Raw genomic sequence first — 18762 nt, 5'->3', positions numbered from 1 at the left:
TGAAGCGGGAACAAATCGCTAACATGGAAAAATGCGAAATGCTGCTCCCTTATGCAAAGGCAAAAAACATTGCCAGAGGCCATGGCCAGAACTTTATTGGCAGCCAAGCATGAAAAAACAAAACCCGAACAAATTCGGGAATGGCGCTCTACGTAATATCTTCAATTCCCGAATAAATGTGTGAATAGCATTGAATGAGTTAAATAACTAAATGAACAAATAGATAAAAATAAAGATCAAATAACAATACAAATAAAAAAATGACAATAAAATAAAAATAAACTAGACATGCAAGTCACAATGCAGCTCCACCAGCGACAATAACAAATTAAAACGGCTCTGAATATCCGACTGTTTATGAGGGACAAATAAAAAAAAAAGCTCATTAAATAACTAAATAAATAAATAAAAAAAATGAAAGAAAATAACAAAATTAAATAAAATTTAAATCAGTAATAACAAACAAATAAATAAAAATTATTAAATAAAATGAAAATAAAATCCTAATAAAATAAAAATACACACAAAGTAAAAATAAAATACAAATAAAATAAATGTAAAATTAAAAAATAAAATATCAATAAAATAAATACAAATAAAAATAAAATAAACAGAAATCAGACTAAGCAAATGATTCTATTATGAAGCAGGCAAGCCCTTCCCGGTCCAAAATAAATTCAGGATCAGAGGCTAATGAGACAATCTTTGGTCCGAAAGTAAGTCAGCGGTGGGCGGAAGATTCAACGTTAGCACCCTACGACAGAGGAGAAAGAGGGACTGGATGATGAAGAGCCCTTGCCAACAACTTGTGGGCTCGCTCATGTCAAGTGTGAGCAAACCGGTGCCAACAAACACTCCAAGAGTACAGCTCAATCACAAAGGCCCCCGCCGCAGGCTGGCCAGAGGCTGGTGGGTTGCATTTGTGCGGAAAGACACAGAGCAGACGCCAAAAAGAGAAAAAAACTTTGACCATTTTATTTGTGAAAAACTACAAGCAAAAATTCATAAATAGACATTTCGATTTGAAGCAAGAAAGGGAAATGAGCAGGTTAGCCTCGAAGCGCAAGTCGTGCACATGCCAGGAACGGGTCCTATTTCAACATGGGAAGCTGGACGTTCTTTTCAAACAGAGCAATAAATTTCAAAAAGCATTTGTACAAGACATCTTAGTGGAAAAAATGAGTTTGTACAAGACACGCAGTTTCACGTCAAGGGGTTACAAACGTTCTATTTGGATCTCTGACAAAGAAAGCTAAAAAAAAACAAAAAACAAACGTAACCATCTTTACACAGTAAATTAAGGTTACCGGTGGCACACAAGAACAGAAATGCTTGCGCGGAAATGAAATGAGGAAAGAGAGACTTCGGCTTTGAGAGCATTTCATCACGTTTGCAGGTGTGGAAACGATCTGGACAAACGACGCATCGTGTACGGACCACCATTTGGCAAAAGTTCAACCCCATTTTTTTCACGGCAGATAAGGCAAGCGATGCCGAGGCCCATTTCGGACACAACGTAGGGTGGGGGACGATGAGGGGAGGGGGTTAGTTTTGTTAAAAACAAACAACAAATCCAACATTTGGTCCCGTTTTATTCACCTGGCTTACCTGCGGGGGTGTTGTTTTGAGTTGTGTAAAAACAAATCTAACATTCCAGCCCCCGACTTTGAACACTGATGAAGCACTAACCTATGGATACGCAATCATGCACACAATGCCGTTGGAGCCACTAAAATTGATCAAATCAATAAGCAATACGAGTTGCAAAAATGATCACCCCCTCACCCCCGCCGAAGTGCCCATGAAGTGTCGCCTTCAAATTTTGTTGGCCGTGCTGACATGGCGTACTGGCGGTGACGGGGCTTCGTCTACACCGACTGGGGGGGGGGGGGGGGGGTGTTAGGGCTCCACCCACACGTATGCCACACGATTGAACAAGAAGACCATTAACAGGGATTATATTAGTCTTTATTTATTTCAACTGTTATTCATCTCAAACATTAGATAATTTGCAGTAATTGCATTTCAAATTGTTATTCCTCTATGTATCATGTCAATATGAAATTCCTTTGGTCCTTCAATAAATAAAACTAAGATATCATATACACATTTATTCTTTATACAATTTCATACAGGGAAAAAGGAAATGAGGATGTTGTCGTATCAGTGTCGGGTGGAAGTGAATGAGAAACGTCGGACAATCCTCGCGGTTCGAAAGGAGGAAAGCGCCGGTTGGGATTTGACGTTGGGTTCCGGATGAGAGCGGCCTTTGAATTATGATTGAGCAAAAACAAAAACAAAAACAAAAAATACAAAGAAAAAGTAACTTAATGTAACTGTCAATAAACGAACTCAAATGCAGTCGCTTCTCTTTCAGAGGGTGACAGATCCGAGTTGGTTTCCCCATCCCAAATTTCGCCATGAGCCAGAAAACTCAATATTTGCACAACGGAACAGAGCAAACCGCTACAGCTTTTAGTGTTTTTTTACACAACAGTTTTACACTGCACAGTTAGGGACACACAATACTTGGATATGATGATTTGTTCAAAGTTGCTTACTTGAAATTTGTGATGCGCGCAGCAGCCGACGAAGAAGGTCCCAACAGTGTTCCGAGTGAGACAATAGCGTGGGGGTGGGGGGTTGAGTCGCCTTCAATCGGATTCTTCATCACCTTTATGGCATGTTTGGGAGATCTGCAAAACTTTTCACAGTGTATCTAGCACCTTTGTGTGTGTGTGTGTGTGTGTGTGTGTGTGTGTGTGTGTGTGTATGTGTGTGTAGTCTGGCATCATTTTCAAACTGCATTTAAAAACACCAAGGGTATGATTGGTCGCTCGGCCAGCCGGTTTGGCAGCCAAGCTTCAACATCATCGGGGAAAAAAAAAGATGAACAAATACTAGGTGCAACGGGTAATAAATAAGGGTAAGAAATCATCAGAAATGAAACACGGGGCGGTTATTGTGCCTGGCGGAGAAACGTTGGACAACAAAAAAATACGAAAAGATGGACTCATGTCCAAATATAAAACAAATACATACAAGTGTCTTGACGCTAGCATGGGCGTCAGTCGGCCGGGTGCACCTCCCCCACCTCCTCCAGGTCGTGTCCGGGTGGGCTGTGGAATGGTGGCAAGCTGCGCCATTAAGGGGACGGTCAAGTCTCTCCCCCTTTGCGATCCGTAGTGTCCAATGTGGAGGGGGTAAGGAGGGGGGTGCGCGAAAAGGGGTCTGGACTTGGCCGGAGACTCCTTCAGAAGGACTCGTCGTGCCCCACGGAGAGATGGCCTTTTGGCGTGGAGGCGCGCGACGAGCCTTTGTCCATGCTCTCGGAACCGGAGCTCTGGTGCTGCTGTTCGGAGGCGGCGTTCGACGTGATGGTGGACGAGGACGTGGATGAGGAGCGGCTCTTCTCCTTAAAGTCCGTGATGATCACCGTCACGTTGCCCACCGTGATGGCCAGCTGCTGCGCCGTGCTACGGTCCACGTTCTTCAGTTTGGGCCTAAAATGGGGAGGGGGGGGGGGGGGTCAACGGCTTCCTTCAATAGACGCCGGCGGCGGTACGTGAGACACACACCTGGAAATGTGATTGTTCTTGTTGGTCTTGGTTGCCGATTTACCGGACTGTATGCTCTGTTTGTCGCTGGGTGGACTCGGGTGGCTGTCGGATTTGGGTCTAGGGGGACACACAGACCAGTCAGGCAACCAAAGATCGCTTCCCGCGGCCTCGGCGCCCGCTCACCTGTTCTTTTTGACGCCGGGCTTCTTCGTGATGGACGGGACGATGTCTTTCTCTCTGTCGGCTTTGTCTTGGAACAGCTGGTCCTTGTCACTTTTGTCCTTGTCGGGGGGAGGCGTGTCCCTCTCCGGTCCGAAGATCTCGGCGCGCTCGTTTTCGGGGCGAACTTCCCCGACGGTGCTCTCGCCTTCGCCATCCGCCCGCTCCCTGTCCGCGCGCTCGCTTCGCTCCCGTCGCTCTTTTTTGGCCGGGGGTGGCATTGGGTACTGCTGGGCCACCTGCTGGGCTACCAGCTGGGAGTTGATCCTGGGTTTCCTGCAGGGGACAGACGACGGATTAGCCTCCACTAGCCAAGTATGCTGATACAACGAACGGGCTAGCGCGCGAACGGGCCGCCTGCCGTTCCCCTTCGCTGTCGCGCGGCGCGGTTCGAGAGCAAATCTCATTAGAGGGCGGCGGCCTTCATCAAATGAATGGCGGACATTTGCAACACGTCGCTTGGGTCTTCTAATCTGATTACAGCAGGCACGGGCCCCATTTGTCACAGAGTAACGACAGGACGGAGCCGCCACGATCAACCGAGACTCTCGCGGGTGCCCGAAGCTTAGCTGTTAGTTCATGCAAGCTGGCATAACCTGCAGCATTGCTCAAGCAGACAAAATACAATCAAACTTGAGTTTTTGAACATAATCCGTTCCAGAACCAAAGCATTTAATAATAATACATTTAATTTACAAGTGCCTTTCTGAACACCCAAGCGCACTTTACAATAAAAACAATACATAAAACAAAAAACCATGAATAAAACAATAAATAATAAAATAGCAGATTAAACTAGACCAGGGGTCGGGAACCCGCGGCTCCGGAGCCGCATGTGGCTCTTTCACCCCCCTGCTGCGGCTCCCTGCGGCTTTAGAAAATAAAAAATGAGTATTTCATTTAATGTATATTATTTTAGTTTGTTCGTTTTTAAAATGTAATTCTAAATTTGAAGATTATGGTGATTATAAATAATACAAAATAAAACATTGAATTTTTTTGTCGCTCATAATATACGTCACAACCATCGCCAGTGGACGTATATCCGGTCATAACCGCCAAAATGCGCACAATTTCTTGAATTTTTCGACCCCCAGGTAGGCCAACTATGGATACATCTAAGAAAAGAAAAGTGTCTGAAGAAAACAGAACGTTTAATGATACGTGGGCAGATTCGTTCGCCTTCACTGCTGACGAGACGGGTTTACCGGTATGCTTAATATGTAATGAGAAGTTGGCAAACAAGAAAAAGTCAAATGTCGCAAGACATTTCCAGAACAAACACACAGCCTTTGCTCAAAAATATCCGGATGGAGATGAGAGAAAAAGAGCCGTTTCGGAACTGATGCGGAAGGCTGAACAGAGCAAAAATCATTTTATGAAGTGGATGAAATCTACAAATTCAGCTACATATGCTAGTTTTGTGGCCGCTCAGGAAATAGTCAGGCACAGGAAGCTGTTCACAGACGGAGAATATATAAAAGAATCATTCATTAAGATGTCTTTTCCAACATGAACTACATTAAAAACAGACATCGCTCACGCCTGACAGACGACAGCTTACAGTCCAGTGTGAAGATGAAGGTAACGTCATACAGCCCTGATGTGCAGAAGCTGTACGCTGAGGTGCAGGAGCAGAAATCACATTAACCAGGTGATAAATATTGTATTTGCCATTTTGCAAATACAGTAAAGTCTCGTTATATCGATATCGGATATATCGATAGTCCCGGTTATATCGATACTATTTCTATGCACGCACGGAGAAAATTACATGCAAACAGGGTCGGATATATCGATAGTCCCGGTTATATCGATATTTTTTCGGACTCCCTTGAATATCGATATAACGAGACTTTACTGTATTCTTTTTTTTTCAAATAGACATTGAGTAATATATTTGAAAGTAATCTTCAACCCAACGTCTTTTTTTCAGAGTTTAAAATGTTTTTGTTGCGTGCAGAAATGTAATTTCGCTTCTCTGTAACAGTTCATTGATTCATAAATGCAACACACTATAGTTTGTTTATGCATATATAAAGGTAAAAAACAATGATGAAAAGATGCAGTGTTGTCTTCATTTTAAATGTCAAAAGGATTTTGTGGCTCCCAGTGTTTTCTTTTCTGTGGGAAATGGGTCCAAATGGCTCTTTGAGTCGTAAAGGTTACCGACCCCTGAACTAGACCATGAAAGCAAGTTTCAACATTTCATTCCATTATAATCAATGTAATTAATGTGTTTTTTTAATCAATATTGAACAATCCAAATACGCCTGCTGACAATGGAATGCTACACAAAGATAATGTATCAGTCACAATGATACGCGACACGAGGAAGTGACGTTATAAAGAAGCGGAGGGGAGTCGAGTGATGCATTCAGGTGAGCTCAGTTTGGTCGAGGACTGATTTTCAGTTGTAAACCAAAGCATAAAAAATGAAACATTTTGGGTTAAAAAAATTAATTGGTCGAGAACCGAAACGTTTGAAAATTGAGTTTTGACTGTCCCGTCAAAACTCAGCTTTTGCCATAATCCGAGCCAGAAACCTGTTCGCAAAACTGATTTGGTTGAAAACCAAAACATTTCCCATAATGCGATATGCGACAAAAGGAAGTGACGTATAAGAAGTGGAGGGGAGTTGAGTGGTGCATTCAAATGCACTCAGTTTAGCCCAGAACCCATTTTCGGTTGTAAACCCAGGCAAAAAAAAACCTTTTTTTGTCGAAAACCAAATTGGGAGAACGAAGACGTTTGAAAACCCAGGTTTGACTGTAATCAGAATTTATAAGAGTCAAAAAGCCCAGAGGAAGAGTCAATTGGAGATCTACACGGCCAAAAACCACCTCGACAATTAAAAAAATAAAATCCAAGATGTTTCAAATGATTAGCAATTCAGCACCCGAAGGCTGGTCAAGCGTTAGGCAGAATCTTAACACTCGTTGTAGTCGACTGTGCCGACACTTTCAAACATTCGGCAGTCAGATTATCACTCTATGGGACTCAACAAACAGATTTAACCCCCCCCCCTCCCACACACACACACACACCCTTGCATAAGGGGGCCCGGCTATTTCAGACAGTTCCTCCATGAGCGCAGCGGGCGGGATTGCGGAGTTGACCGCAAGTCAATCAATGGAGACCATAATAGAGCATCATGTCACGATGCTTCGCACCAGTCTCCAATCAATACACCAGCTGTCGTGAATGATGATGAGCCGCTGGCCTTTTTATTTTTTTGGGAGGGTTGTAAGACACCCCTTTGGGGGCCATTAATGGGCTCATAAAAGAAGCTAATATAGACTGAAAACATTCATGTCAACTTGGCTTTTTGTTTGTCAGTTTGTTCCAGCCGATAAATAGTATAAATTCGAGTATACTGCGCACACATGTATAACGCGCACCCCTAATTTTCAATTCCAAATCGGTATAAAATTGTGTTTCACTTTTACCTTGGCTCAGACTAAGCATTGTAAATGACAACACATGCGTCCATGATAAAAATCATTTACTGACAAGTAAATGTCTTCACTTTCTTCTAAATCAAAACTCTGGATATTGGTAATTGCGCAAATCATGTTTAATGCTTAACCCACGTTTCAGTGCGGGCGAGGCGAGGAAAGGAAATGAAGCGTAACTAAAGAAAGGGTAATCAACAATAAAAAAAAAGCAATGTGTGTGATCCGTTTCTTTCCGAGAATTGAAACTGAAGGTGGAACAAAGCACGACTATGGAGAATACCCATGGAAATGCCGCGCCCTCCTGGAAGGAATAACGCATTAAATATATGAGATTTTTTTTCCCAGGCCTCGTTTATAACGCACACCCAAACTTTGTGTTCTTTCTTAGGTAGAAAATTTTGCCCGTGATACTCGAATAAATATGGTAATCGAATATTGACTCGAAATGAATATTGACTGGGTATCAAAAGACGTGTGACACACGTGTGTCAATGTGTGTATGTTTATTTTCGCTTTTGTTATTTTTGTTTTTCGCTTGTTCTTATTCGAGCGTTTCATACATGCTCATGATTTGGAGTGCAAAATATGGACATTTGACCAACAACGCATCGGGGATTCCATCTACCTGTCATGTCTTGAATTGTATGTCTGGTAATGGGCGGGGAATTACATGTGATTGTTTATCGGAGGGGTTAAGATGAAATATTGATTAAAAAAATGACAATTCATACTGTATGTGTCAAAGTCATGATCCCGGGGCCAAATCTGGCCCGCCAAATCATTTTATTCGGTCCGCAAAAGCAAATCAAACTCAAATTCCACGATGCTTGCTAAATCCGAACCCAAAATTTCAAATTATCCCATGTAAACCGCAATAATAGTCAGTACTCTTGACTTATGATTTGAAAACCAGTTCTTCTTTTATTAGTTTGTCACGGTTTGCAAGGTGGTGATGGCGGGTGCGGATCCCAAAAAGCAGGCAGGAGTGAGTAGGAGGTTGTTTGACAAATTTTATTAAAATAAAGTCAGCAGGAACAAAATGTAAAACATCAAAATCATCTGAATGGAAAAAATAGCAAAAGAAGACCAAAAGTAAAAGCTCGCCAAGGTTAAACAAGCACGTACACGATGCATGCTGCAACCAAGCAGCAAACAAACAATGAACCGGCACCGGATGGTCGTGCCGGGTGTTCTTTTAAATGTCAATGATTAAACGACCAACACCTGCGAGGCTGCAGGCAGGGCTGACGTCGCTACCCGCTGGTCGCCAATCTGATCGGGACGACCAGCACCTGTGAGGTGTAGGCGGGGGCGACAGCGCCCCCCCGTTGGTCGCCAACCAGATCATGACATAGTTGAGTACTCTAAACGTCATATGTGGAGGGGATGAAATATTCTAATGGTTTCCCCAAATTCATAATGCCTCTCGAGAGGAAATTGTAACTACAATGTGGCCTGCGGGAAAAAATGACTGACACTCTCGCTTTACACGGTGCATATGGAGGAGGGTGGGGGGTTGTGGGGGGGTGTTGAACGACAAAAGATCCACCGTCACGCGCTGACAAGCATGAACCGACAAATGATGGTCACGCATTCATCTGTGTCAACACTTGCATGACACTTTGAGGATTTGGCGGACACGTGGGAGCCCCCCACCATCATCAAGTGAGCCTTGTCGCAGAACAGTTTTTTTGTGCTGTGCGTGCATGCGTGTGGTATACTATGCTATGCAGGCTCACTGACTTTCAACAAATGCACAATGAAAAAAATGGTGTGAAAATAAAACTGCATCTAGTGTACTCCTTGATTGAGCATATTATTGATCCAGGCAAGTGTGTGTGTGTGTGTGTGTGTGTGTGTGTGTGTGTGTGTGTGTGTGTGTGTGTGTGTGTGTGTGTGTGTGTGTGTGTGCGCGTGTGTGCGCGTGTGTGCGTGTGTGTGTGTGTGTGTGTGTGTTGAGCGGGTTAAATGAGGACAGACAGGAGGAGCGCAGCTTTCTACTGCTCTCTCTTTCTTTCTCTCTCTCTGAGCAACAGAGGCATTTTACATTCAAGACCCCCCCCCCCCCCTCCCGTCAGGATTTAAGACCTTTTAATGCAACCGGTGTGATTGTTGACTGATCACGACAAGAATCCCTCTCTTTTTGGGCTTGTTACAAAAGAGGGAATAAGAAGAGTCTGTCACTCAGCACCAGAATGGCTCAGCTTCGTTGGGTTCGGGTTCATCGCGGCTGCGAAAACGGTGTCGGCCGGAGCCGGGAACGCAAGCCAACAACAGCAGACAACGAGAAGCGAATGGTTGCCCTTTGAACGGGAATCAGCAATGGCAAATTGGTGAGAAATTCGCACCATTATCAATGTGACAGCGGCAACATAGACTCAATCTGTACAGTGACGGAATTACAGACTTTTTGTTGTCGTCAGCGACGAAGCCTCGTGGATAGGAGGCAAAACGTCCGAAACCTTCAAATTTGTACAGATGACGGCTGAAGAAACCTTCTCATCGATATGTATGTAGAATATGTACATATGTATGTATTTTTATTATGTGTGTATGTATGTATTACGTAATTATTTATTTATTTATTTATATAATAATACATTTTATTTCTAAGCGCCTTTCAAAACTCTCAAGGACACTTTGCAGTCACGGGATAAGAACTTTTCTTTTCTGCGGGGGAGCAGTGGCAGCCATTTATATAGACAGACAATACAATACAATCCAAATTTAGATTGCGCTTACACAACAGCTGCAGCTGTAACGAACCGCTTCACATAAGTACAACATTTTTTTGGGTGGTGTTGAAGTGGCCTTGAGAGTTTTGAAAGGCACTGATAAATGAAATGTATTATTATTATTAATACAAAGCAAAATAATAAACAACAGAAACATAAAAGTATGGACAGTTCTTAACGACTGCAATCGACATGCAATCTTAACGACTTTCCTCATGTAGTTCACTTACACGAAGTAGTTCTAGATGAAAGAGGAGAGGGTGAAAGCCTCCTTTTCACCAGTGGATCAGATATGTCATGGTGTGTATTGTTTTATTTATTTATGTATCCAAATTTACATTTGTTTGTTTACTCATTTATTTATGGATGTTGTCAAAGAGGACATGTAGGTAGCTGGTGTGAGAGAAGAGGATGCACACATCGGATGACGCAACATCGGATGATGCAAAAGCAAGGAAGTGGTTACAAAGGTTGTCAGAGCGTGCGGCGGTGCTTCGAATAATTTTTCTGCCTATCTCATCTCATTTGCCGTCAACGGGAAACTGCGCTTCGTTCTTATAGCAAACGCAGTGGGCTCAAGATCGTACCCCGAACCTAGCTTGACAGTGCTGCGCGGGCGCGCGCGCGCGAGAGAGAGAGAGAGAGAGAGAGAGAGAGAGAGAGAGAGAGAGAGAGAGAGAGAGAGAGAGAGAGAGAGAGAGAGAGAGAGAGAGAGAGAGAGAGAGAGAGAGAGAGAGAGAGAGAGAGAGAGAGAGAGAGAGAGAGAGAGAGAGAGAGAGAGAGAGAGAGAGAGAGAGAGAGAGAGAGAGAGAGAGAGAGAGAGAGAGAGAGAGAGAGAGAGAAACTGTCCACACCGCCTCCCACTCAATGGATAATGATGTGCATCACTCTGCGCTTTGGAGCTACGTGCGGGCACGCTAGCCAGCTCACTCGCGCTCGCTCTCGCTGGCTGCGTCTCCGCGTCGAGGCAAAGCTTTAGCCGAGTGATAATCTTCCTCTCTATCTGTATGCTTTGTTCGGTTCCAGCGAGCGGTGACTCAACGTTGACAAACGCCCCATTCTCTCTCGCTTGTCCTCAAAAGACTTTTTGATGAACTCTTTGGAGGGGGTTACGCTCAGTTGCTTGACGCAGTTCCCCCGTCCCCTTCCCTCAAACGGTACGTGCCACAATTCAGCGCTCAACAGTTGCCAGTTTTGTCAGGGTGCAGAATTGGCTATTGTCGTTGCGTCACGTACGCTCTGTCAAATCCCACAAAGTCATGAAGAACTTTGAAATGCACCAAGTAGCATCGAAAAATGACGTCGCCCCAAATAAAAGCTTGGAGTGAAGATGCTGATCATGGTGGTTAAAATTGAAGCGGAATTATGTGGGACACGAGATGTGAGACAATCTCTTTTCGTCAAAGGATGCTACAGCTGCGTGTTTGCTTTCAACATTTAGCTTGTAGTAGATAAATACAGAGGGTTGTGTCAGGAAGGGCATCCGACGTAAAAGCTTGGCCAAAACAAACATGCGGATCAAACCTCTAAAGATAGAGGACACTGATTTGCTGTGGCGACCCCTTGAAAGGAAAAGCCGAAAGGAAAAGAAGAAGATGTGCACATTCCACCATGACGTCCCTGATCCAGTGCTGAAAAGGACGCTTTGATCCTCTCCTCTTTCATCGTGATAAATGTGTACAAGTGTGCACAGTTTTGTGTAGTACTGTTCTTTGTTATTTAAGTTTTTTTTGTTTTTTGTTTTTACTTTGTTACTTCCGGGTTGAGTGAACGCCGGCGCATGTGGCTGCCGCTGCTCACCCTCGGAAAAAATATCCTGTGACTGTAAACTCCTTGAGAGTTTTGAAAGGCGCTTATAAATGAAATGTATTATTATTATTATTATTATTATTATTATTATTATAAGGCAGGGCGGTCGGTTTATAATGAGCAGGACATACTGGGTTGGGGGGTGGGGGGTCAAGACAAGAAATTGAACCTCTTATATAACGCCATTTTTCAAAATCTTTTTGTTTAAATGTGACAGATGACCCAAAAATGCAATTCCCGAAGCCGACGCTGAGAAGCTTGATGGGAAATCTCTCCCCGTCACAGAGATATTGGCGACACCTGTAAATATTGAAATTCAGAAATTAATTCATCGAGCCCACATGAGCATATTTATTTCACAAATCTGCCGCCATGAGGTAATTTCCGATGTATTATTTTGACCGCGCATGTCACAACAGCTCCCAATTATGCAATGGCTGTTGTTGTTCTTTTTTTTAACAGCAATGAGAAATCCACTCACAGACTGTCAGTTCGCCCAAAAAAAAGGAATAGGAACATTTGACACCTGCTGGTCAGGTAAGCCCAAAAATAAAATACAATAAAAATAAAAATCATTTCTTTAAATACAAATACAATTTCACAACTGTTGGTTCATTTCCTCCTATACATTTTTGCGCTGTCCAATGGGTTGTAAAACTTTTGTCAGGACTTTTGTCACAATTGCTTTGTTTTGGTGCAGATCTTCGCAATCGTTGTGAAATTTGGATATCTTATCTATTTGTTTTCGGGGGGCCACAACAAAAAACCTAGTGGACCATTGAGTTTGACATTGGCGCTGCCCTAACGTAACTCACACGAAGAGCATGACAACTAACAAAACCTGCTCCCAAATGGGATGGTTTCATTTAATTCCGCTTTTTTTTCATTGCCGCTAAAGAACGCGGCGCCACTCTGACCCTTCTCGGATTGGAGATGACACCCAAAATATTTCATTTGGATGGAAGCCATTTGGAAATCGTGAGGAAAAAGGGAGACGGCAACACTGCGGCAGTCAGCGACGGAGGCACCTAAAAAGTTCACACGATGGCTCCCATTTGTCAACTTTAGAGGCCTCTTAATGTTTTCTCCAAGGGCCCCCCCGAGGGGGGCTTCTCAGAGGACCCGAGCAAACATCAGCTTAAAGCAAACTCCGGTGGAAAACGCACAACGCTGCGCGAGTGCGGCAGAATAGCTGGCGCCCGCCAACATCTCGCGAAGAACCGGGCGGCCAACAGGCGCCGGGGTCAGAGGGCCGTCTGGTTTTGCAGTCGCAGAGGTAGAAGTTGAATTTAGCCTTGACGGGTATCGAGTTACATCGCGGCGCAGGACCGGGTCAACAGGTTCTTTAGGCTGCACTCTGATGGGGGGGAGGAACTGTCCTCAGATGCTAACGTCAGCGCCAGTTTGCTCTTGTTAACACGGATCATTTGGCTGTGCAAAATACAAATTAAAACGACGATCTGACAGTTTACCCGTGGGACTGCGAGTTCAAACGTTGACAAGGGGTGAGCTGTTACCTGTCCATCATTCAGCGTCTCGTCCGCCTGAACATCCACACTCGTTCTAACAACGTCCGCGTTGATAATCATGCGGTGCAGTGGTTGGGTTGATCCGACAAGATTCATACAACGACCGCAACGCTGTCAAAAACCACGTTAGCAAACCCCGCCTGACTGAAGAATCTGCTGACCGCTTTGGTCTTGAAACGTCAAAACGTTTCAAACGGCTGCCAATTATCTCATCCGTTTCGAAACACAAACGAATCACAGAGCAAAGTTCCGTTCGTCCGGGTGCTTCGAATTTCATGTGCGAGGATTGACTTTACGATTCACCCGCGAATGAGTGACTACAAATCCGACAGATGCTTCTCTGAAAGCTCGGTAGAGTGTAAGCTCTGGAGACCGTAACACAATACAACGTGCCTTCAAGGGGAACGGAAATAAATCAGGCCCCCCTCACACCCACCACCCCCACTGAACAACACATCATATGGGCCGGCACAGCGAGCGTGGAATAAGAGTTGTTGCAACATTTAGCGGAATGGGCAACAGCCACACACCAAAAGCGACATTCCTCCGTCATTTATTTATTTGTTTATATCTATTATTTATATCCGTTTGTTTATTTATTTGTGTATGTATTTATTTCTTTATTATCTACTTAGTTATTCATACATTCATTCTTCCATTTTCCGTGCCGCTTTATCCTCTTTAGGGTTGCGGGGGGGGGGGCTGCAGTCTTAGGGCACTAGGCGGAGGACACCCTGAATTGGTTGCCAGCCAATCACAGAGCACACAGAGATAAACAACCATCAGCACTCACATGTATAATTTGGTGAGTTCAATCAGCATGCCGTGCATGTTTTTGGAATGTGGGAGGAAACCGGAGGACCCGGAGGAAACCCACGTGGGCCCGGGGAGAACATGTAAACTCCACACAGGGAGGCCGAACCGGGTCTTGAACTTACGTATCTCTGTATTGCAAAGCCGGTGTGCTAACCACTCGACTACCTTATTAATCCATTCATTTATTTATTCATCTATTTATTTATTATTTCAGAATTTGTTTGTTCATTTTTGTGGATCTGCAGAAAGTGCAAGTGTCAGACTGTCAGCATAAAAAGTATTGCACACATTCTCACAAATTCACACGACTTCGCCCCAAGACCGAAACATAGTGGATCATGCAAACAAATATGTCTAATATTAAGTATACTTAGTAGATTTAAGCATCAGATACAGATATGCAAGTTTAAAACATGTATGTACAAGTATTCTTTTGCACCGATATTCAAACTCTTGTCAAGGGTAGCGCATTAAATGGTGAGCACAAAGCCCACGAGCCTGTTCTAAGTAAATTCTGGAATAAAATCAGCAACATTCAGAAGGACTCAAAACATTTGGAGTCGATGGGCGAACTATTTTGATTTTCTCCTGCTGAAACACACCGAAGTAAACACTCAACTTCATAAAAATCAGTTGTGCTGACTTTACCCTGGCAGAAGGCCCTGTTTTGGCCCACAACGTTGATCCTCTTTCATCTAGAACTGCTTCATGTCACAAAGAGGGTACAGAAAGTGCTTAAGAATGAATGACTCTCTGCGTCTTTGTGTTGTCATATTGTCTTTGTGTTGTCATATTATTTATTTAGTTTTTTTTTGTTCTTTTGACTTCAAGACGGCGCCGCGCGAGTGGCTGCCTTTCCAGCAGCTCATGTATTTTGTTTTTCTACTTTCATTCCTTTCATCACTTTGCTGCTGTGAAATGTAAATTTCTCCACTGCGAGACTAATAAAGGCAAATCCTATCCAATCCAATCCAATCCAACTGGCAAGTATACAAATATCCCCGTTATGGCCGAGAACTAGCAAGTATTGAAATATCGCCCCGTTTTGGCCCACAACTGGTAAGTTTACATATATCGCCCCTTTTGGCCTAAAACTGGCAGGTATACAAATATCGACCAGTTTTGGCCCACAACTAGCAAGTACACATGCTCCCTACCTTACGAACGAGATATGTGCCGAGGGGTAGTTCGTAAGGTGAATTTGTTCGTAAATTGCTTCAGTGCCATGTTTTGTATGGAATGTATTTTTAAGTCAAACACTGAACGGGGAAGTATAAAACACAGACACTTTAACACCTTCGGCGCCGATGTTGCATTACTAATGAACGACAGAACGAAAGTAGCTCATGCGAGACAGGATTGACAGGGATCAAAGTTCTCGGAAATCGGCGATCAAATCATAGATACGCCATGCAACTTTGCTCAACGCGGCCGCGGACAAGAGTAGAAGTGCGTCACAGTTGAAAACACCAACCGACATGAGACAGTTGTTCCGCGACATGACAGCGAAATGCCTCCGCCAATCCCCCGTAATTGAATTCAGTGGGAAGCGCTGGTACTCATTAACATGAAAGGCCAGCCAGCAACCTAACAAATGCATGAATCAAAAGCGTTTTGCTCTCGGATCAAACGGATCTGCATGACAAGCGCTGCGCTGATGTCACCGGCCAAATAGAAACAAGACGACTTTGGCCAAAGCGCGACGGTGGGATGGCTAGAAGATGCCGATCTGTTTCCTGCTTTTACGTGAGGCGTGCTCAGCATGCATCATCAGCTGCGGTCATCTGAAGCGTGCTGCCGTGGGAGGTGGGGGATACATATGAGAAGGGGAGGCAGACTATTATGCTGGAAGTCCACCTTTCGGATTCTCAAGCAAACGGTGGTGCTCAAAGCGAAACCGCAACTGAAAAGGTTACAAGACGAAGGACTCGTCAGAAAGCCACAAATGACTCATTTGCGTTTCTGTGTTATCGCGCAGGCGATGACGAGCGCAAACAACAGTTGTGCCGCACATTTATTTGTCATCGAAAACACTCGCTGCCAGCAAAGCGGGGGCGTTGTGATTAACAACGTGAAGGGAATCCCGTCATCAGATGGGATTCGGTGATTTCATCCCCGTGTCTTCTGAGAAATGTCACCGCGGAATTTCTTTTCACCAAAGACAAACGTGCGCTCGACGTACCAAGGATTGGATTCCGATTGGAAATGAAGCACCACCGTCAGAATAAAAAAAGGCAGAATCTGAATGGAATTACCTCTGCTATGATCATTCTCCATTTTGATGTGAATATTGAGTCATTTTGTCGACAGATTAAAAATGCAATGTTCGTACCAGAACTCGTCCGTGACATGAGAACTAGTTTTTAAGGACTTGTAACTTGTTTTTAAATCAAACGATTAAAAAGTGTCAAACTAATTTTTGCCACGGGTCACATTGTAGTTACCGTTTCCTCTCGGTGGCTGTTATGAATTCAGGGAAGCCATTAGAATGTTTAATGCCCTCTACATTTTACATACAGAACGCAGAACAAATTAATGAATAACTCGCTTTCAAATCACAAGTCAAGAATAATGACTTATTGTGATTTACACACTACAAATTGAAATTTTGGTTGAGACTTAGCAAGCATCATGGAATTTCACACGTTTGATTTGCTCTCACGGGCCGAATAAAATGATGTGGCGGCCTTGATTTGGCCCCTGGGACTTGACTTAGGCATCAGTGTGGTAACGCGATCAGTTTCTGTCGTGATCCAATGAACGGAAAATCATGTCACCACTCAACAGGTGACCATAAATGTTCATCTGGAATGATTGCAAAAAACAAATGGTTCCATGTAAACTCGGCTGGCACACACGTTGCGATAATCTTAGCGGAATAAAGACACTGGAATATATTGAGAAGAATAACTGTCACCTTATGCTAGCCACCAAATCACACGCACACACACACTGATTTTCCAACCCTTCGAGGTGCCTTCATTAAACGCCGCGCAACAAATCCAAACAAGTATGGAACCGAGCAGAATGCCGCATCCACCTTTTCCAAATTCTCCTAACGTTTCTCCATCTGAGCACCTTGAACCCAGCATGCAAAATCACGCGACTGTTCAGCATCGGCATTCCTTCCATACCTGACTGACATCCTTAAAATCCGAACAATCCCTTCAACTCAACAAACGGGTGATGTTAAGTAGCCGTCACAATAGTCCCGCTGTCGATCAAAGTTGCATTCCTATAAATATCGACGCACCACCAGATGAGAGGGGAGAACGGAGCGGTCGGGGGAAAGGGAGGGGAGGAGAAAGAGAGAGAGCGCAGTACGATACCTTGTTGATGTTCCCTTCCTCACATCGCAGATGCTGCATTTAAAAGCCTCGGCTGTGTTCCGAAAGGTGCAGACGCTACAGTCCCAGTAGCCGTCGTCAGCTTGCTTGGCTTGTCGTTTTGGCCTGACAAAACAACACACACAGTCAAACACGCGCACGCAGACACAAACGCACGCGCGCGTTTTGGTGAGTTGAGACGAGCAAGTCCGTTATTGACACATTTCCGAAATGACCACGAAGCGGGGATTCGGGCGAACGAGGGGCGACGTTCAAAGGCGCAGCGCGGCTTCGTAGCCCGAATATTTTTGGCTTCGCCTCCGTCCGAGTGGACCTCGTCGGTCATCTCCTAATTAGCGTCGGAGCCGACGAGCGCCAAACGCCGCCCGATTGGATCTCGCCAGTTAGCCTAGCAGGCGGCGCTCGTCGTTTTTCGGTCGGCATCGGAGCGACGACGAAACAATGTCCGATTCGACATCGGGCGGCCCAGCGCTCTGCCTGTGCAAAAATCTCTTTGTTAAGTGACTGACTGGTTCGTCGTTGCGCGAGAAGCCGCCATAGTGACTGCACGATTCTAGCTAGCGGTGGCACGGCGACCGAAAAAGGCAGCAACGATTTCCCCCGAGTGAAGGAAACGCGTCCAAAGATCGAGTCCGTGACGCCTCGAGCGAGTGCGGATCGGTCGCCGGGCGGTCTCGTTTACCTGGTGGGGCTCTTTTTGTCGCCCATGGTGAACAATAATCCTCGGCAAATAAGAAGAAAAAAAGAGGGGGTGGGGTGTGGGGGGGCTCGTTGAATTGTCAGTGAGTGCGCTGGGGTTCCAGAGCGAGCCGCTGCTGAAGCTGCTTGCAGACAGGCTCCACTCAGCGCTGGCTCCAAGCACGGCACAGACTGACTGCACTGCACCACGTGATCGGTCTCGTCCAATTGCGGCGCGAGGAGCTTGAAAAGTCGGGATGGAGATTTCCCAGCTCGCAACTACCGCTGGCATATTTGACAGTCTTCACCTCAGCTCACCCCGCACATCAAAGACCAGAACCCGGTGTCATCGGGACGTGGTTGAAAAAGATGCCTTTTTTTTTCGGGGCGTCAAAACACAATCGACGTGCTTATACGGACGGGGCGCGTTCAAAGGGAGGAGGAAGAAGTTAAAAAAACGTTGGCGTTGCTGCCCTTTCATCTCATTCCATCATCTTAATCCACAGGTGTCAAAGTCAAGGCCTGGGGCCCAAATCTGGCCTGCCACACCATTTTATTCAGCCCGCGAAAGCAAATCAAGCATGCCATTTATATGTAAATCACAATAAGTT

The 18762-nt window shown here is 44.8% G+C and overlaps 1 protein-coding gene across 1 annotated transcript; it reads right to left on the bottom strand.

The window, feature by feature from the left end:
• Positions 1-1869: 1869 nt before the first annotated feature.
• On the bottom strand, positions 1870-18319 carry rybpb (RING1 and YY1 binding protein b). Its single transcript, XM_089010960.1, has 5 exons — positions 18156-18319; positions 17456-17578; positions 3744-4055; positions 3579-3677; positions 1870-3503 (listed from the first exon to the last, which is right to left on the bottom strand). Exons 1-5 carry the CDS (start codon positions 18179-18181, stop codon positions 3254-3256), a joined length of 810 nt encoding a protein of 269 aa, XP_088867086.1. The 5' UTR covers positions 18182-18319; the 3' UTR covers positions 1870-3253.
• Between the last annotated feature and the right edge of the window lie 443 nt (positions 18320-18762).

This window comes from Hippocampus bargibanti, linkage group LG12 (assembly GCF_051943395.1).
Source record: "Hippocampus bargibanti isolate YZ-2025 linkage group LG12, ASM5194339v1, whole genome shotgun sequence".
In the NCBI taxonomy this organism is placed as follows: Eukaryota; Metazoa; Chordata; class Actinopteri; order Syngnathiformes; family Syngnathidae; genus Hippocampus; species Hippocampus bargibanti.
This window is presented reverse-complemented; position numbering and strand designations above follow the sequence as displayed.

Coding starts and splice junctions, on each gene's coding strand:
- rybpb (XM_089010960.1), bottom strand. CDS start 18,181: ATGGGCGACAAAAAGAGCCCCACCAG. Junction 4,056..17,455: donor AGGAAGGGAACATCAACAAG/GTATCGTACTGC, acceptor TGTCCCCTGCAG/GAAACCCAGGATCAACTCCC. Junction 3,678..3,743: donor CCCGGCGTCAAAAAGAACAG/GTGAGCGGGCGC, acceptor GTGTCCCCCTAG/ACCCAAATCCGACAGCCACC.